Genomic DNA, 19,121 nt, shown 5'->3' with positions numbered 1-19,121 from the left:
GGACGGTGCCAGCGTTGCCGATGGACGTGAGAGTGGAGACGCCGGAGCCGTTCCAAGTGGACCCAATGGAAACAGGGCCCAGTGAGAACATGGAGATCCCTCGGCCTCCAGCCAGCCCTGAGCCCGCCACGCCAGAGAAACGGTTCTATAAATCCAGGTCTGTAGTGTTGGCACCCGCCCAGCACCCCGCAGCCACTCCAGCCCTTCGCTCGGCTCCCCAGCAAGCTCAGGGTGACACAGGTGGGGTTACAGTGGCGGCGTCTGAGCCTGGACCGGGGATCTGTGCCTCAGTTTCCCCAGGGAGAGCTGTCTGTGGAAGGGTTGTTGGGGATGCCGAATGGTGCCCCTTGTTTCAGCCAGCCCGCTCTCTCCTTCCCAGCACAAGGTGACGGAGCCGCTGAACAAGGACAGACACATCTCCAGGGACCGGCAGGACGGACAGCTGCCTGTGCCGGGGGGCAAGGAAGGTGCGGCGGGGTGCTCTTTGGGAGAGGACCCAGGGGGCCTGAAGGGGACAGCGGGGCAGGCAGGACACCTGCGGGATGCCAGGTTTTCCCCTGGCTTTCCCCAGCCTGGCTCCCTCTGGTCTCTCCTGCCAGGCTTCCCGAGGGACAAGCCCCAGCTGTCCCCAAGGCAGGGGGACAACCCGGCCACCAGCCAGTGGTGGCCGGGGCACCAGGTCCCTGTGCGGGAGCTGGAGTCAGGTGGGGGGTGTGGGATGGTGGTCCTGGGCAGAGCGGGACACCAGCCTGTGTGCTGCAGAGTGGGGACCAGGACCCTGTTTGTGGATGTCTCTGACCCTGCTCCTCGCCCCCAGGCACCAGCGCCTCCTCGGAGCACAAGTCGGACTCATCCCTCGTCTCCCGGGCACCGGGGCTCTTGCCGGCCCTCCAGCCCCCACGGGACGCATCGGCACCCCGAGAGCCGGGCAGGACTCGGGGTCCCCGGCTGCTCCAACCGCTCCAGCCCCCACGGGACGCATCGGCACCCCGAAAGCCAGGCAGGACTGGGGGTCCCCGGCTGCTCCCGCCCATCCAGCCCCAGAGGGATGCACCGGCACCCCCAGAGCCAGACAAGACTGGGGGTCCCCGGCTGAAGCCTCCCCGCACCCGGCACTGAGCAAAAGACGAAGCGCTGCCAGGCAGCAGCAATAAACAGTGATGGGCAGCCAAGTGCCAGCGTGGTCTGAGTGTGGGGGCCCCGATCAGGATCTTGCCCTCAGGCAGCAGGAGGTGCCGGCAGCGTCCCTCGTCCTGCGGCCACGTGTCGCCGGAGGGGCTGAGCACAGCCCCCGTGCCACCCCCTGCCCGGGTCTGCGCCGCCCTGTGCTGCCGCGCTCCCCCTGGCCCCCCTGGCCTGCCCAGCGCTGTTTGACCCCGATGGCCCCTGCCAGGGGAGCTGGTGGCCCCAAAGGGTTTGTGCAGGATCCAGGGGTGCAGCAGGAGGATGCTGCTCACTTGGTGCCATCGATGGGATGCAGCCCCGTGGGACGGCAGCAAGAGCAGAGAGGTTCGTGGCTGCGTCCCCTGATGCCCACGCTGGGCTGCAGTGCTGCAGTGCTGCGGCAGGTCGGAGGTGAAGCCAGAAAGTCAAGTCAGCAAGGCACGGGGAGAATCAGCCCGGGACACGGCTGGGCACTGGCTGCTGTGCAAGGCGAGGACCAAAGGCAAGGATCTGAGCACAAACGCAGCTCCCGAGCAAAGCAGGGGCAGCTCCAGTGCAGGCTCCACACAGCTCCTTCTCCTCGGCTACTTTTCCAGCAGCTCCTTGCCGTGGGCTGGCAGCCCCACGTGTGCCAAGAGCCGCGTTCCTTTCTGTGGGAAGAACCCAGACTTGTGTCCTACTGAAGTGACGACAAAGCCAGTGCTGTGGTCTGGGCTCTGCTGGGTGTGCACGTACACAGTCTTTGCTCCAAGCACTGCTGGGTGCAAGGAAGAAAGTGATGCAAAAGCAGCAGAGCTGAGCCCGGGGTCACCCAGGAGGTGGGTGACAGAGTGGGGAAGAGGTTGGTTTCTTACCCATCGGCTGTCCAGAAGGAGGGGCATTTCGTGTCCACATCTCCAGAGTGGATCATGGCTTAGGGACGGGAGCTGAGGGTTGTAGGGGGGCTGCTCATGGGGACAAGAGGGATGAAGAAGAGGTGGTGTGAGGGTAAATGGGAGGAACTGGGAGTGACTGGAACCATGTTGGGGGCCACTGAGAGCAGTGTCCCGGTCTGGCTGAATGGCAGCACAGCTTAGCGGTGTGTCAACCACTCCTCCCAGTTTGGGGTCATCGGCAAACTTGCTGAGCGTGCACTCTTGTCCCTCCCTGCAGCTCATCGATGAACAGGTTGAACACGGCTGGGCCCAGTGCTGCCCCGTGGGGAAGCCACTGGCTACCGGCCTCCACCCAGACTCTGTGCCGCTGATCCCGGCCCTCTGAGCTCTGCCATCAGCCAGTTCTCCAGCTCTCTCACTGTCCCCTCATCCAGCCCACACTTGCTGAGCTTGCCCATGAGGATGTGGTGGCAGACAGTGTCAAAAGCCCTGCTGAAGTGAAGGGAGACAACACGCGCTGCTCTCCCCTCCTCTCCCCAGCTCCTCGTGCCGCCTCAGAAGTCCATCAGGGTGCTCGAGCGTGACTTCCCGTTGGTGAATCCACGCTGACTACTCCTGATAACCTTCTTTTCCTGCCCATGCTCGGAGATGACATCCAGAATGAGCTGTTCTATCACCTTTCCAGGCATGGAGGTGAGGCTGACTGGCCTGTAGTTTCCTGGGTCCTCCTTCTTGCCCTTTTTGAAGACTGGAGTGACACTGGCTTTCCTCCAGTCCCCAGGCACCGCTCCTCTTCTCCATGACGTTTCAGAGATGACGGAGAGCAGCTTAGCAACAAATCTGCCAATGCCCTCAGCACATGTGGGTACATCCCACCGGTACGAGAGATTTGAACATAAATATGCGGGATAAACAGGAAAGCAGACCAGCATTTCACCCATTTTTTTACTGACACTTTGGTGATTTCGATGTCCTCCTCCTCTGGTACCTTGCTCTTGCCACTCTGGGAGCTTGAAACGTGACACAAGGCACAAAGCGTCCCGAAGATCCCGTGGGACGTGGAATGTTTGTGTCTCTTAGACCCTGTCTCCCTTTCAGGATCCCGTCCACAATCTGCTTTGGACAAGGAGCCACGCGAGGATTCAAGGGACCAAGGAAGAAAGTCTGAAGGTCAGCGCACCGGATTTGTGCACGATGCGAAGGTGCCGGGCTCTGCCACCCGCACACCTTAGTGATGGATTTTTGCAGTTGCGTGCGAGGGTCCCGCTCTGCATGGGGAAGGCAAAGGGGCGAAAATGGGGTATTTGCAGCAGCGGTTTGGGATGTGTCAGTACTTTGGGAGGTGCTTGGCTACAGTCCCTTCCAGTCTCTGCCCCACCTCCCTTTGGCAGCATTTCAGAGCCCCCCATGCTTGTTTTATCCTTCCTGAGACACAACACTCTCTGAAATCAAACTCCAAATAATTTCCTCTGCCTCTGGGCTGTTTTTGCCTCTCCTCCATGCCAGGCCCCCTCTGGGCAGCAGTGCCTTTTCTAGACAGATGGGGGCATCTCGCCTGAGCCTGGAAATGGCAAATGCTCTTCTGAAACTCCAGGGAGCTGAAAGGTTCGCACAGGCTTTGTGAAAAACCTGTGAGGAATGGCTGCCGAGAACGCAGCAGGGCTGAGGCCGGGCAGAAGGTCCATGTTCCCTCCTGCTGCAGGAGCCGGCACCCCCGGCCTCCCCTGCTGGGCCGGGTCCGGGGCACAGAGCTTCCCCGCCACCCTGCCCGCCCAGGGGAGAATCGATCCACAGCCAGAGCAGGAGCGCGGCAGATTGCAACAGTTCCTTTCATTCTTTCTTTCGTTTCCTCACCGTGTTCTTAAAAGCTCCCAGCAAGGACAGCGCTGGGACAGCAGGCAGACGTGGGGCACGGCGAAGGCCGCATCACTTGCTCTCAGGAAGAGTCTTGGGCTGCGGCTGCAACACGGAGGTGAGAGGAAACTGGCTGCTGGAGCTGAGGCCACACAAGATTGGATTTGAAATTGGTTTGCCTTTTCTGGGAAAAAGTAGATTCAAGAAACTCCAAGACAAAATCTGCTGTGTGTAGGGAAGCTGGAACCACCGGCAAAAGAAGAAAAGAGAGAAAACAAAAGCACTGGCCCCTAATTTTGACCTTCTCCATCTCGCCGCTCCCCAGTGTTTGCTCAGAAACAACCAGGGAAAGCGTCGTGGTGCCTCACGGTGCATTTCCACGGAGACTGAAAATAAAGTGACTCGCAACCAGGTGAATAAAGCAAAGCAGTTTTTACAACTTTGTGTTGTAGGGGATTTAAATCTTCTATTGAAACCCAGGCAGAATGAGACTCCCTTTGCTCCAAATACTCCCCAAATCAGGAGGAGATGGAGGTTCTATTCCCCTGTGTCTTTCCCTCTTTGGTCTCGTCCTGCCGGCAGAAAAGGCTGATTGATGGTTCGGCCTTGCGGTGCCGTTCGTGCCCCGCGGAGGAGCTGCAGTGCAGGGTGGTCCCTGCCATCTCCTCAGCACCCAGCCTGATCTCTTGTTTTCTGCCCGCAGATCCAGCCCTTGCTCTTGCTGTCCCACTGCACAGCTGCTGTGCTCTTTTGGAAGCCAGGTGGCCCTGGGCCACTTGAGGGCTCTTTCAGCTTTTCCTGCCAGTCCCCAGTGCTTTCTAGAAAGCTCCACCGGTCCCTGGACGTAGCTCTAGAGCTGCTGAGCTGGCAGCTCTGCAGTTACTGCAGTTAAGGCTGAGGATCCCTCCAAAGAGGCTCAGCCTCTTGCCTCAGTGCACCTTGTCCCCATCTCCCCGTCTCTCTGCTCCCTCCTACCATTCAGGGGCTTGGAAAAAAAAATCCACACGCACATCAGATCTAAGCGCTTTGTTTTTAATGCCTGAAAACAGATATCTCATAGGTCTTAGAAGAGCAAGGCGTCTGTTCTGGGTCTTGCTTGTCCACGCTCATCCTTCCTTGGACATTGTCTTCGAGTGCCTGGCCGAAGGAGAGAGCTGGGGCTGCTCTGACTGTGTGACACTTGGACTCGGGTTTATAAGGGAAAAGGAGTTCTTGTTGATGATTTTTTGAGCACTTGTCTGACGGATCATGCGGGTTCAAAGCCCTTCCCAGCGTTTGAACACTTCGCGGGGTTGAGTGGAAGTACGTGCCCATCTGCGCTTCTTTTCCCCTGCTTACGTGGCTCTTTGCTAGAAGTCCGTGTGCTGCCGCTGTCAGCAGCCGCCTTCCACCATTCCCACGTCTGAGGCTGGGGAGACGCTGGCCTCTGTCGTGCATTTTCATACCTCAAGAAAAAAATAATTTTAAAAAGGTGCTTCCTTGCTGGTTCTGGTCCCCTGGGCAGTTTGGGACTGGCCCACGCTGCGCAATGGGCAGCATCATCTCCCCAGCCGTGGCTCAGCCTCCTGTGCAGGGACACTCACCCTGCAGGGAGCTGCGTCTCCCTGGGCACGGGCTGCAGTCCCTGCTGCCACATACGAGGCGTCCCCAGGCACATCTTAGGGGGGAAAGCGGGAAAGGCAGCCGGGAACCTCTCTGCATCTCCATCCCTGTGGATCCTTCAGCCAAGTGCCGGCTGCAGGGACCCGGGCGGTGCCCGCTGGCTCCAGGGTGGGGCGTTGCTGAGCAACAGGGACAGCACATTGTCCTGTCACCCATCGCCCACCGTGTGATCACTCCGGTGGTTGTTTCACTGGTGGCTGGATCGCTTTTTGCGGTTGGCTCGTTTTCTGCGGTTGGATCACTTTTTTCGGTTGGCTTACTCTCGGTGTTTGGATTTCTCTCAGACATTGGATCTCTCTTGGCGTTTGGCACAATCTTGATATTTGGCACACTCTTGATATTTGGATCACTCTTGATATTTGGATCACTCTCGGCGTTTGGCTCACTCTCAGCTGTTGGATCTCTCGGCAATCGGATCACTCTTGGCAGTTGGATCACTCGGCATTTGGATCACCCTTGGTGTTTGTTCACTCGGCGTTTGGATCACTTTCTTTGGCAAGGAGGAGCAGGAGGAAGCTGCCGGCTGACCATCCCTCACAGCCTCCCAGGCCCCTCCAGGCAGAAAGGCTCCATTCCCCCATAGATCAGGCTCCTTGTTTTCAGCAGGATGGCAGCGATGGCCCCGCTCACCCTGTCCCAACTGCTGGATGTTGCCATCGGGACATCCGGCGATGGGGCTGTGGACCTGCCGTCGCTGCACAGGCTGCTGCAGTCCATGCTGGGACACCTGGGCCTGCAGGACCTGCCTGTTCTGGAGCCGGGGCACAGACCAACCGCCCTCCTGGCAGGACAGCAGGCCACCAAGGACCAGCCTGGCCTGGAGAAGGAGGAGGACAGGGCCCAGGGCCCAGGGCAGCAGCGCCGGGAGCCGGAGGAGCACCTGCCCGGGAAGGAGCTGCTGCAGGGGACCGCCAGCGGCTCCCAGGTCACCTCCTTGGCCAGCGACGGGGGGCAGATGAAGATCAAAGCCAACGAGATCAGCATTTCCAAGGTAGAGGCTCTTGTCAGTCCCTGGGGCATGGGACACGGGCTGGCGGTGCTGGGCGGTGATGCCGGGGGGGTCCCGTCCCCCTGGCTACATGGCCGAGCTGCCCCAGGATCCCTTTGCCTTTGGGCTCTCGTGCTGAGCTTGAGGCCGGGCTTTGGGGACAGGGCCGGGGGACACGACAGACACGGGTCTGTCCTCACCGCTGCACGGCTGCCCGTAAACCTGCTCCTCTTTGCCTTCTCTTCCCAGGAGAGCACTGGGGACCAGTCTGGCCCTGCCAAGCCCCCCCAGTCGGACATGGACCAGCAGCGTGGGGCAAGCTCAGCCCTGGGGCCAAAGGGGCCAGGGACAGAGCCTGTGCCCAGGACCAGCGAGGGGACTCCAGGGACACAGCCTGGTGCCCTGTGGATGCAAGAAGGGGCGCAGAGAACACCAGCGCCCCCTGAGGAGTCGGCAGGGACCCCCTCACCGTCAGCATGTCCCCTTGGCCCGTTCCCTGTAGGCCGGCAGAGCATGGCCCACATCCTGGCCGACATCCAGACCCAGGTGTCCTCCCTGCAGGGCTGGGTGTCCTCCCTGCAGGGTATGGACTACGAGCTCCAGCACGTGAAGCTGGAGGTGAGCCGGCAGCAGTCCCCGAGGGGGCTGCGGGGATGGTGGGGGGATTTGGGCAGGGAGGGGCAACCAAAGGCCCCTGTGCTGGACGACATGCCCTGACTCTGCCCCCACTGCCGTTCCCAGGTCAGGCAGCTGGAGGAGGCCTTTGGAAAGCTGGGGCTGGCTGGAGCCAACGGGAAAGCGGGCAGCAGCCACCAGATCCCCCTGCAGCTGGGGTAAAATGCCGGGAGAGGGTTTCCCAGCCTGCAGGGCTGCCAGGAGCCCAGGGGGCTGGAGCATCCTGGTGTGGGGGAGTGAGGGACACCCCCCGAGCAGCCCCTGGAGGCTGAACCTGCCTGTGCCCTGTCTTGCTGGCCAGGTCTGCACAGCAGGAGATGATCCAGGCCACGCTGGAACAGTTGGTGGCCAAGAGGACCAAGCAACTGCAGACGCAGGTGAGGTCCAGGGGGAGCACTCTGAGCACCTTCTGGCTCGCTGGGGTGGTCCTGGTGGGGTCCTGGACACGCCTCCTGGCTGGATGGGGCCGTTGAGCCTCCATGGCCCCTGGGCTTGTTGGCTGCATCCAGCCCAGCTCAGAGGTGACTCCTGCTCCCCTTCCTGCAGCTGGACGAGCTGAGAGCCATAGTGGAGAGCGCGGGGCAGGAGCTGGCAGGGGGCATCTTGGACACCAGGCTGCAGCTGGCCCAGCTCGTCCAGCACGTCGGCACCAGCCAAGTAAGCCGGGTCTGTGGCCGCGGGGCAGCCAGCCCCACCTTGCACGGCACCACCGTGTCATCTTCCTCCCTGCAGCAGGATGAGCAGCTGTTGAACCACATCCAGGCCAGTGTTGCGCAGGTGCAAGGGGACTGTGACAAGCTCAGGATCGTCCTCAAGGGCCTCCTGGATCACCGCGGCCAGGAGCAGAAATCCATCGAGGTGGGCGGCTGAAACCCCGTGGGCTCAGAGCATCATCCAGGCAGAGCCCAGGCTGGCGACCAGCAGGGATTTGTCTCCTGCAATGGTTTCAAATGCCTTTGCAGGAGGTTTTGGGGGAAGGTGGGGAGGCGGGGGGTGCTCGACTGGCTGGGTGGCAGCTGCCACCCTGCCATGGCATCACGGGTGCTTTCTGCACTGGAAGGCTCTGTCCTGCTGGGTGGAGAGGCTGGAGATGGAGAAAGCAGACAAGGAGGAGCTGCTGCTGAGAATCGATGCGGTACGGCACGGAGGGGAGCTGGCGCCACACAAGGGGGTCCTGGGCAGGGTGACAAATGCCCCTTGTCCCTCGGGTGCTTGGTGGCAGAACCGGTCAGGGGGAGGGAGGGCTTGCAGAGCCGCTGTGGGTCCCTCGCCAGGTCCCTCTGTCTCCCTGCTTGGGTCCCTTTGGCTGGTGGGACCAAGCCCACAGGAGCGATGGGGTGAGCGGGGCCATGTAGGCACCTCTGCCTCTCCTCCCGATGGGAGCTGGCCCAGCCCAGCGTCCCTCCATCCCTCCCCCAGCGCTCTCCTGCCTTTCTCTGTTGCTAGAAAGCTGACAAAACCTCCCTGGCCGGCAAAGTCAGCCAGAGCCAGTTCGAGGCAAGCGTGGAGCAGCTAAAAGGGAAGATGGAGGAGTTGACGAGGCGGGTGACAGGCCAGGAGCAGGGCTGGCACCAGGTCCAGCGACAGCTCAGGGAAGAGATGGACTCCAAGGTGAGGGCTGGCACGTCCCCACTGTGCACACCCTGGGGGCTCGGCAGCCTAAGGCTGCATCCCTCCGAGGGTCCCCAGCCGGCCGTGCCTCCGGGGACCGTGACGTCCCATCCTGGTGCGCTCCCGTCCACAGCTGGACCGCCTGGAGCTGGGGCCGTTCCGGCAGCAGCTGGAGGAGCGATGGAACAGCCTCCAGGAGCAGCTGGAGGAGAAGGTGTCGCAAGCAGCGGCTGGTGAGGCGGCTGGCATCAAGAAGTGAGTGCCATAGGGACAGCGGTGGCTTTGGGGACAGCGCTGCATGCGGGCAGGGCTGCGTGCTCCCCAGGAGCTGGCCCAGCCCTTTTCTCCCTCCTCCAGGCAGCTGCTGGCCCATTTCCAGAGCTTGTCCGGCGACCAGCCCCTCAGCACGCTGGTGCCTGGCCCGTGAGTAGCCCCTGCCCCTGGGGGGACGCTGGGAGGTGGGTGCTGGCGCTGCAGCCCTGGCCCCCTCCCTGCCACGGGGTGACCACGCGGTGCCGGGCACTGAGCACCCCGTGTCCCATCCCCCAGGGAGCAGACAGATGAGCGCCAGCACGCCCCTGTGCCGCCGAGCTGCGGGGACCAGCACAGCATCACCCCCCCGCTGCAGCACGGCCCCCAGCCGCACCCGCCCAGCACCCCGCGGCCACTCCAGCCCTTCGCTCGGCTCCCCAGCAAGCTCAGGGTGACACAGGTGGGGTTACAGTGGCGGCGTCTGAGCCTGGAACGGGGATCTGTGCCTCAATTTCCCCAGGAAGGGCTGTCTGTGGAAGGGTTGTTGGGGATGCCGAATGGGGCCCCTTGTTTCAGCCAGCCCGCTCTCTCCTTCCCAGCATGAGGTGACGGAGCCGCTGGACAAGGACAGACACATCTCCAGGGACCGGCAGGACGGACAGCTGCCTGTGCCGGGGGGCAAGGAAGGTGCGGCGGGGTGCTCTTTGGGAGGGGACCCGGGGGGCCTGGAGGGGACAGCGGGACAGGCAGGACACCTGCGGGATGCCAGGTTTTCCCCCTGGCTTTCCCCAGCCCGGCTCCCTCTGCTCTCTCCTGCCGGGCTTTCCAAGGGACAATCCCCCGCTGTCCCCAAGGCAGGGGGACAACCCGGCCACCAGCCAGTGGTGGCCGGGGCACCAGGTCCCTGTGCGGGAGCTGGAGTCAGGTGGGGGGTGTGGGACGGTGGTCCTGGGCAGAGTGGGACACCAGCCTGTGTGCTGCAGAGTGGGGACCAGGACCCTGTTTGTGGATGTCTTGACCCTGCTCCTCGCCCCCAGGCACCAGCGCCTCCTCGGAGCACAAGTCGGCCTCATCCCTCGTCTCCCGGGCACCGGGGCTCTTGCCGGCCCTCCAGCCCCCACGGGACGCATCGGCACCCCGAGAGCCGGGCAGGACTCGGGGTCCCCGGCTGCTCCAACCGCTCCAGCCCCCACGGGACGCATCGGCACCCCGGAAGCCGGACAGGACTGGGCGTCCCCGGCTGCTCCAGCCCCTCCGGCCCCAGAGGGACGCATCGGGACCCCAAGAGCGAGACAGGACTGGGGGTCCCCGGCTGCTCCCGCCCCTCCAGCCCCAGAGGGATGCACCGGCACCCCCAGAGCCAGACAAGACTGGGGGTCCCCGGCTGAAGCCTCCCCGCACCCGGCACTGAGCAAAAGACGAAGCGCTGCCGGGCAGCAGCAATAAACAGTGATGGGCAGCCAAGTGCCAGCGTGGTCTGAGTGTGGGGGCCCCGATCAGGATCTTGCCCTCAGGCAGCAGGAGGTGCCGGCAGCGTCCCTCGTCCTGCGGCCACGTGTCGCCGGAGGGGCTGAGCACAGCCCCCGTGCCACCCCCTGCCCGGGTCTGCGCCGCCCTGTGCTGCCGCGCTCCCCCTAGCCCCCCTGGCCTGCCCAGCGCTGTTTGACCCCGATGGCCCCTGCCAGGGGAGCTGGTGGCCCCAAAGGGTTTGTGCAGGATCCAGGGGTGCAGCAGGAGGATGCTGCTCACTTGGTGCCATCGATGGGATGCAGCCCCGTGGGACGGCAGCAAGAGCAGAGAGGTTCGTGGCTGCGTCCCCTGATGCCCACGCTGGGCTGCAGTGCTGCAGCAGGTCGGAGGTGAAGCCAGAAATTCAAGTCAGCAAGGGACGGGGAGAATCAGCCCGGGACACGGCTGGGCACTGGCTGCTGTGCAAGGCGAGGACCAAAGGCAAGGATCTGAGCACAAACGCAGCTCCCGAGCAAAGCAGGAGCAGCTCCAGTGCAGGCTCCACACAGCTCCGTCTCCTTGGCTACTTTTCCAGCAGCTCCTTGCCGTGGGCTGGCAGCCCCACGTGTGCCAAGAGCCGCTGTCACGGGGGCACCCCGAGATTGGTTTAAGGGACAACAGGGTCCAAAACAGCTTTTATTAAACCGGTGAGAAACAGGGTTTTAGCACTCCAGAAGTGACTTAAATACAGGTTCGTATATCAGTTGAGGAAAATTATTAAGGGGCAGCAACTAATACAACAGGTGGTCCACAGAGTGCATGCACGTGGCTTCACCCAAAACAATTTATAATACACTCGCAATCCTGCAAGGGTTAATTTACTTACACGTGCTAATGTGCATGGAATATTGCACGTGCTTATGTGGAAGCACGGGAGGAACATACACCCGCGATTGTGCGAGGAAATAATTTATACATGTGCTCGTATTGAGCATGGAAAGTTACACGTGCAAATGTGCACGGAAAGTACACGTGTTTGCATTAAGCATGGAAAGTACACGTGCAAATGTGCACGGAAGGAAAATACACCCGCGATTCTGCGAGGATTAATTTTACACGTGCTCATATTGAGCACGGAAAGTTACACGTGCATATGGGCACGAAAAGTGTAAATATACTCACAATCCTGTGAGAAGTTTTACTCACACCCGTTGCAGCGATGCAAGCAGAGTCTCCATCCCGGGGCGGCTCTCGGCAGCAGCATCTCGCTCGTGCTCCGAGAGGCCCGCGACAATGGGCAGAGTCTCGACGAGAATCCCGTTTTTATATTGGCTGATCAGATCTGACTGTGGGCATTCTAGAAGCTTCTCTGCACCCCCACACTGGCTGTGGGTGCCCCTGAAGCCTCCAAACATCCCCCACACTGGCTGCAGGTGCCCAGCGGCTCAGTGGCGCCTCGGCACTCCCTTCTCCTGACGGCCCTGGCCAGGGGCTCTGGGGCCAAACTAAAGAAGCTGTTGGCCTCAAGTAGCAGAGAGAGAGGGAGGTGTGTCTACTCCTTCCATACTGAAGGAGGGAGGGGGAGAGACGGGGATTTGCATTCTGCTACAGCCTGGGAGAGAATATTCATCTGCCTTTAAAACCATACATAAAACCATACATAAAACTGAGGAAGCTGAGGGTTGTGTGAGGTTCACCTGCCCATGCCTGTTAAACAGTGTTGGCATGAAGTTTTGATCCAGAACTGCAGCTTTAAGGTCAAACAGTTTATTTCTCATATTGTTGCTTGGTGTTTCTTCTTAATCAAAGCACCACTTCATAGGATGGTAATAACCTGATGAAATTTAACAAGGGAAAGTGTAGAGTCCTGCATCTGGGCAGGAACAACCCCAGGTTCCAGTATAGGTTGGGAAATTACATATTAGAGAGCAGCGTAGGGGAAAGGGACCTGGGGGTCCTGGTGGACAGCAGGATGACCATGAGCCAGCACTGGGCCCTTGTGGCCAGGAAGGCCAATGGCATCCTGGGGTGTATTACAAGGGGGGTGGTCAGTAGATCGAGAGAGGTTCTCCTTCCCCCCTACTCCGCCCTGGTGAGACCACATCTGGAATATTGTGTCCAGTTGTGGCCCCTCAGTTCCAGCAGGACAGGGAACTGCTGGAGAGAGTCCAGCGTAGGGCAACGAAGATGACTAAGGGAGTGGAGCATCTCCCTTATGAAGAAAGGCTGAGGGAGCTGGGGCTCTTTAGTTTGGAGAAGAGGAGACTGAGGGGTGACCTTATTAATGTTTATAAATATATAAAGGGTGAGTGCCACGAGGATGGAGCCAGGCTCTTCTCGGTGGCAAACAATGAGAGGACAAGGGGTAATGGGATCAAGCTGGAACACAAGAGGTTGCACTTAAATTTGAGAAAAAGCTTCTTCTCAGTGAGGGTGACAGAGCACTGAACAGGCTGCCCAGGGGGGTTGTGGAGTCTCCTTCTCTGCAGACATTCAAAACCCGCCTGGACATGTTCCTGTGCGACCTCACCCAGGCGTTCCTGCTCCAGCAGGGGGATTGGACTGGATGAGCTTTTGAGGTCCCTTCCAATCCCAAACATACTGTGACTGTGATATATGGTGCTCAAGCCACAACAGCAAAAAAGAGTTCCCAACTGCCAGCTCCATCATAATCTTCATTGTATTGCACCTTGCATTTAATTCAAGTACTATTCACAAAAAATTCCACAAGTTATAAAGTCACCTAGAGGGATATATGCAGCTTAAATTAATGCTCCAATTTAAGGCGTGGATGTCCTGTTTTCCGCGCAGGGTGTCTGAATTCAGTTGCCACATCTCAGGGTGCTGCCAGGTCTTTGACACGCTGGAGGGCTACGAGCACCACTACAACACGCTGCACAGGAACGTCTGCTCCTTCTGCAAGCGCTCCTTTCCCTCGGCACATCTCCTGGATGTTCACATCTTGGAGTGGCATGACTCTCTCTTCCAGATCATGGCCGAGAAGCAGAACATGGTGAGTCACCATGCCCAGCCCTTTGCTCGTAGTCGGTGTGTGCAGCATGGGAGGGTGCCCATCTCCGCCTCTCACACCGTTTGCCTTCCTCAATTATGCCTTTTGTGGTTTTTTTTTTCCTTTTCCCCGTCTTTCAGTACAAGTGTTTGGTAGAAGGCTGTGCGGAGAAGTTCAAGAGCAGCAAGGACAGAAAGGATCACTTGGTCACTGCTCACCTCTATCCTGCTGACTTTCGGTTCGATAGGCCGAGGAAAGCGAAAAGGTAACTGCAGAACTGCCACGGCACAACTGGGTTTCCCCTGTGGAGGTGATGTTGTGCTTCTCTGCTGTCACACTCCCTTTCCAGAGTAAGCAAGTTATATCCTAAGCGGCTCAGAAATGACGGTAGACTTGCAAGTCTCTCTGTGGCAATGTTCTGCTTTATCTTGAAGTGCATCTTCTCTCCCTGTGTGGCTCCAGGCTCTGCTCCCTTCGTGCTATCTCAAGTGTGAACACAAAGCTCAGCATCTCTCTGCGTTGCTTTGTGTCCGTTTGTTGCTTTGCTTTCCAGCCCTTTGCAATATTCCTGTTCCACAAAAGCACAAGTAGAGCCGGGGGAGGCTCTGTCAGTTTGGGGAACGGCTTTCTCAGCTGGCTGCTTGTTTCAAGCACTGCTCTCACCACAGGCATTAATAAAAGGACTGAATGTAGTTTTAGGACTGTATAAATGTCGGAGTAGTTACATTTCTACAGTCCTAAAATTATATTCAGCCCTTTGAAGGCAACCACGAGGCTGATGTGGCCCCTGGGATACATGAATTTGACACCCCTGCCCTGGTCCAACCCTCTGAGCTTGTTGAGTGACCTTAGGGACTGAAGACCCTGGGCATGCCCTGTGTGCTGTAACCCAGCAGCCCTGAATGCTTGGGTGGAAACTCATACAAGGCTGTCGCACAGCTCTCCAGTGACCTTTTTGCTGCACCCCGTAGTCTGCGCAGCCCAGTCTCTGTGCTGCCACACAGTAACTCTCCCAAATTGGACTTGACTTCTTTGATCATAAAATACCTTTTGTTTCCCTTGCTCTGGGCATATGTGGCAGCTACTGAGGAAGGATGTGACACATTGTCTCTGCAGTGGCCCGTGTCATGTGAGCTCTGCTGCAAAGGACGGTGCCAGCGTTGCCGATGGACGTGAGAGTGGAGACGCCGGAGCCGTTCCAAGTGGACCCAATGGAAACAGGGCCCAGTGAGAACATGGAGATCCCTCGGCCTCCAGCCAGCCCTGAGCCCGCCACGCCAGAGAAACGGTTCTATAAATCCAGGTCTGTAGTGTTGGCACCCGCCCAGCACCCCGCAGCCACTCCAGCCCTTCGCTCGGCTCCCCAGCAAGCTCAGGGTGACACAGGTGGGGTTACAGTGGCGGCGTCTGAGCCTGGACCGGGGATCTGTGCCTCAGTTTCCCCAGGGAGAGCTGTCTGTGGAAGGGTTGTTGGGGATGCCGAATGGTGCCCCTTGTTTCAGCCAGCCCGCTCTCTCCTTCCCAGCACGAGGTGACGGAGCCGCTGAACAAGGACAGACACATCTCCAGGGACCGGCAGGACGGACAGCTGCCTGTGCCGGGGGGCAAGGAAGGTGCGGCGGGGTGCTCTTTGGGAGAGGACCCAGGGGGCCTGAAGGGGACAGCGGGGCAGGCAGGACACCTGCGGGATGCCAGGTTTTCCCCTGGCTTTCCCCAGCCTGGCTCCCTCTGGTCTCTCCTGCCAGGCTTCCCGAGGGACAAGCCCCAGCTGTCCCCAAGGCAGGGGGACAACCCGGCCACCAGCCAGTGGTGGCCGGGGCACCAGGTCCCTGTGCGGGAGCTGGAGTCAGGTGGGGGGTGTGGGATGGTGGTCCTGGGCAGAGCGGGACACCAGCCTGTGTGCTGCAGAGTGGGGACCAGGACCCTGTTTGTGGATGTCTCTGACCCTGCTCCTCGCCCCCAGGCACCAGCGCCTCCTCGGAGCACAAGTCGGCCTCATCCCACGTCTCCCGGGCACCGGGGCTCTTGCCGGCCCTCCAGCCCCCACGGGTCGCATCGGCACCCCGAGAACCGGGCAGGACTCGGGGTCCCCGGCTGCTCCAACCGCTCCAGCCCCCACGGGACGCATCGGCACCCCGAAAGCCAGGCAGGACTGGGGGTCCCCGGCTGCTCCCGCCCATCCAGCCCCAGAGGGATGCACCGGCACCCCCAGAGCCAGACAAGACTGGGGGTCCCCGGCTGAAGCCTCCCCGCACCCGGCACTGAGCAAAAGACGAAGCGCTGCCGGGCAGCAGCAATAAACAGTGATGGGCAGCCAAGTGCCAGCGTGGTCTGAGTGTGGGGGCCCCGATCAGGATCTTGCCCTCAGGCAGCAGGAGGTGCCGGCAGCGTCCCTCGTCCTGCGGCCACGTGTCGCCGGAGGGGCTGAGCACAGCCCCCGTGCCACCCCCTGCCCGGGTCTGCGCCGCCCTGTGCTGCCGCGCTCCCCCTGGCCCCCCTGGCCTGCCCAGCGCTGTTTGACCCCGATGGCCCCTGCCAGGGGAGCTGGTGGCCCCAAAGGGTTTGTGCAGGATCCAGGGGTGCAGCAGGAGGATGCTGCTCACTTGGTGCCATCGATGGGATGCAGCCCCGTGGGACGGCAGCAAGAGCAGAGAGGTTCGTGGCTGCGTCCCCTGATGCCCACGCTGGGCTGCAGTGCTGCAGTGCTGCGGCAGGTCGGAGGTGAAGCCAGAAAGTCAAGTCAGCAAGGCACGGGGAGAATCAGCCCGGGACACGGCTGGGCACTGGCTGCTGTGCAAGGCGAGGACCAAAGGCAAGGATCTGAGCACAAACGCAGCTCCCGAGCAAAGCAGGGGCAGCTCCAGTGCAGGCTCCACACAGCTCCTTCTCCTCGGCTACTTTTCCAGCAGCTCCTTGCCGTGGGCTGGCAGCCCCACGTGTGCCAAGAGCCGCGTTCCTTTCTGTGGGAAGAACCCAGACTTGTGTCCTACTGAAGTGACGACAAAGCCAGTGCTGTGGTCTGGGCTCTGCTGGGTGTGCACGTACACAGTCTTTGCTCCAAGCACTGCTGGGTGCAAGGAAGAAAGTGATGCAAAAGCAGCAGAGCTGAGCCCGGGGTCACCCAGGAGGTGGGTGACAGAGTGGGGAAGAGGTTGGTTTCTTACCCATCGGCTGTCCAGAAGGAGGGGCATTTCGTGTCCACATCTCCAGAGTGGATCATGGCTTAGGGACGGGAGCTGAGGGTTGTAGGGGGGCTGCTCATGGGGACAAGAGGGATGAAGAAGAGGTGGTGTGAGGGTAAATGGGAGGAACTGGGAGTGACTGGAACCATGTTGGGGGCCACTGAGAGCAGTGTCCCGGTCTGGCTGAATGGCAGCACAGCTTAGCGGTGTGTCAACCACTCCTCCCAGTTTGGGGTCATCGGCAAACTTGCTGAGCGTGCACTCTTGTCCCTCCCTGCAGCTCATCGATGAACAGGTTGAACACGGCTGGGCCCAGTGCTGCCCCGTGGGGAAGCCACTGGCTACCGGCCTCCACCCAGACTCTGTGCCGCTGATCCCGGCCCTCTGAGCTCTGCCATCAGCCAGTTCTCCAGCTCTCTCACTGTCCCCTCATCCAGCCCACACTTGCTGAGCTTGCCCATGAGGATGTGGTGGCAGACAGTGTCAAAAGCCCTGCTGAAGTGAAGGGAGACAACACGCGCTGCTCTCCCCTCCTCTCCCCAGCTCCTCGTGCCGCCTCAGAAGTCCATCAGGGTGCTCGAGCGTGACTTCCCGTTGGTGAATCCACGCTGACTACTCCTGATAACCTTCTTTTCCTGCCCATGCTCGGAGATGACATCCAGAATGAGCTGTTCTATCACCTTTCCAGGCATGGAGGTGAGGCTGACTGGCCTGTAGTTTCCTGGGTCCTCCTTCTTGCCCTTTTTGAAGACTGGAGTGACACTGGCTTTCCTCCAGTCCCCAGGCACCGCTCCTCTTCTCCATGACGTTTCAGAGATGACGGAGAGCAGCTTAGCAACAAATCTGCCAATGCCCTCAGCACATGTGGGTACATCCCACCGGTACGAGAGATTTGAACATAAATATGCGGGATAAACAGGAAAGCAGACCAGCATTTCACCCATTTTTTTACTGACACTTTGGTGATTTCGATGTCCTCCTCCTCTGGTACCTTGCTCTTGCCACTCTGGGAGCTTGAAACGTGACACAAGGCACAAAGCGTCCCGAAGATCCCGTGGGACGTGGAATGTTTGTGTCTCTTAGACCCTGTCTCCCTTTCAGGATCCCGTCCACAATCTGCTTTGGACAAGGAGCCACGCGAGGATTCAAGGGACCAAGGAAGAAAGTCTGAAGGTCAGCGCACCGGATTTGTGCACGATGCGAAGGTGCCGGGCTCTGCCACCCGCACACCTTAGTGATGGATTTTTGCAGTTGCGTGCGAGGGTCCCGCTCTGCATGGGGAAGGCAAAGGGGCGAAAATGGGGTATTTGCAGCAGCGGTTTGGGATGTGTCAGTACTTTGGGAGGTGCTTGGCTACAGTCCCTTCCAGTCTCTGCCCCACCTCCCTTTGGCAGCATTTCAGAGCCCCCCATGCTTGTTTTATCCTTCCTGAGACACAACACTCTCTGAAATCAAACTCCAAATAATTTCCTCTGCCTCTGGGCTGTTTTTGCCTCTCCTCCATGCCAGGCCCCCTCTGGGCAGCAGTGCCTTTTCTAGACAGATGGGGGCATCTCGCCTGAGCCTGGAAATGGCAAATGCTCTTCTGAAACTCCAGGGAGCTGAAAGGTTCGCACAGGCTTTGTGAAAAACCTGTGAGGAATGGCTGCCGAGAACGCAGCAGGGCTGAGGCCGGGCAGAAGGTCCATGTTCCCTCCTGCTGCAGGAGCCGGCACCCCCGGCCTCCCCTGCTGGGCCGGGTCCGGGGCACAGAGCTTCCCCGCCACCCTGCCCGCCCAGGGGAGAATCGATCCACAGCCAGAGCAGGAGCGCGGCAGATTGCAACAGTTCCTTTCATTCTTTCTTTCGTTTCCTCACCGTGTTCTTAAAAGCTCCCAGCAAGGACAGCGCTGGGACAGCAGGCAGACGTGGGGCACGGCGAAGGCCGCATCACTTGCTCTCAGGAAGAGTCTTGGGCTGCGGCTGCAACACGGAGGTGAGAGGAAACTGGCTGCTGGAGCTGAGGCCACACAAGATTGGATTTGAAATTGGTTTGCCTTTTCTGGGAAAAAGTAGATTCAAGAAACTCCAAGACAAAATCTGCTGTGTGTAGGGAAGCTGGAACCACCGGCAAAAGAAGAAAAGAGAGAAAACAAAAGCACTGGCCCCTAATTTTGACCTTCTCCATCTCGCCGCTCCCCAGTGTTTGCTCAGAAACAACCAGGGAAAGCGTCGTGGTGCCTCACGGTGCATTTCCACGGAGACTGAAAATAAAGTGACTCGCAACCAGGTGAATAAAGCAAAGCAGTTTTTACAACTTTGTGTTGTAGGGGATTTAAATCTTCTATTGAAACCCAGGCAGAATGAGACTCCCTTTGCTCCAAATACTCCCCAAATCAGGAGGAGATGGAGGTTCTATT

General features: G+C 59.8%; 1 protein-coding gene and 1 long non-coding RNA gene across 2 annotated transcripts; both read left to right on the top strand.

The window, feature by feature from the left end:
• The first annotated feature begins 23 nt into the window (after positions 1 to 23).
• LOC309440329 lies at positions 24 to 4,209 on the top strand. Its single transcript, XR_014184170.1, has 3 exons — positions 24 to 157; positions 3,138 to 3,209; positions 3,908 to 4,209. It is a non-coding gene; the product is annotated as an uncharacterized lncRNA (long non-coding RNA).
• Positions 4,210 to 8,308: 4,099 nt separating this feature from the next.
• LOC309440485 (uncharacterized protein) lies at positions 8,309 to 18,895 on the top strand (the record flags this gene model as incomplete). Its single annotated transcript, XM_082054173.1, is given in 13 exon segments — positions 8,309 to 8,353; positions 8,665 to 8,829; positions 8,963 to 9,084; positions 9,187 to 9,252; positions 9,379 to 9,541; positions 9,681 to 9,768; positions 10,119 to 10,143; positions 13,342 to 13,543; positions 13,681 to 13,805; positions 14,657 to 14,705; positions 14,707 to 14,843; positions 17,824 to 17,895; positions 18,594 to 18,895. Coding segments are annotated over 12 exon segments (1,257 nt in total). The 3' UTR covers positions 17,894 to 17,895; positions 18,594 to 18,895.
• Between the last annotated feature and the right edge of the window lie 226 nt (positions 18,896 to 19,121).

Source organism: Streptopelia decaocto, assembly GCF_964273445.1.
Source record: "Streptopelia decaocto genome assembly, chromosome: 5".
NCBI classification, from domain to species: Eukaryota; Metazoa; Chordata; class Aves; order Columbiformes; family Columbidae; genus Streptopelia; species Streptopelia decaocto.
This window is presented reverse-complemented; position numbering and strand designations above follow the sequence as displayed.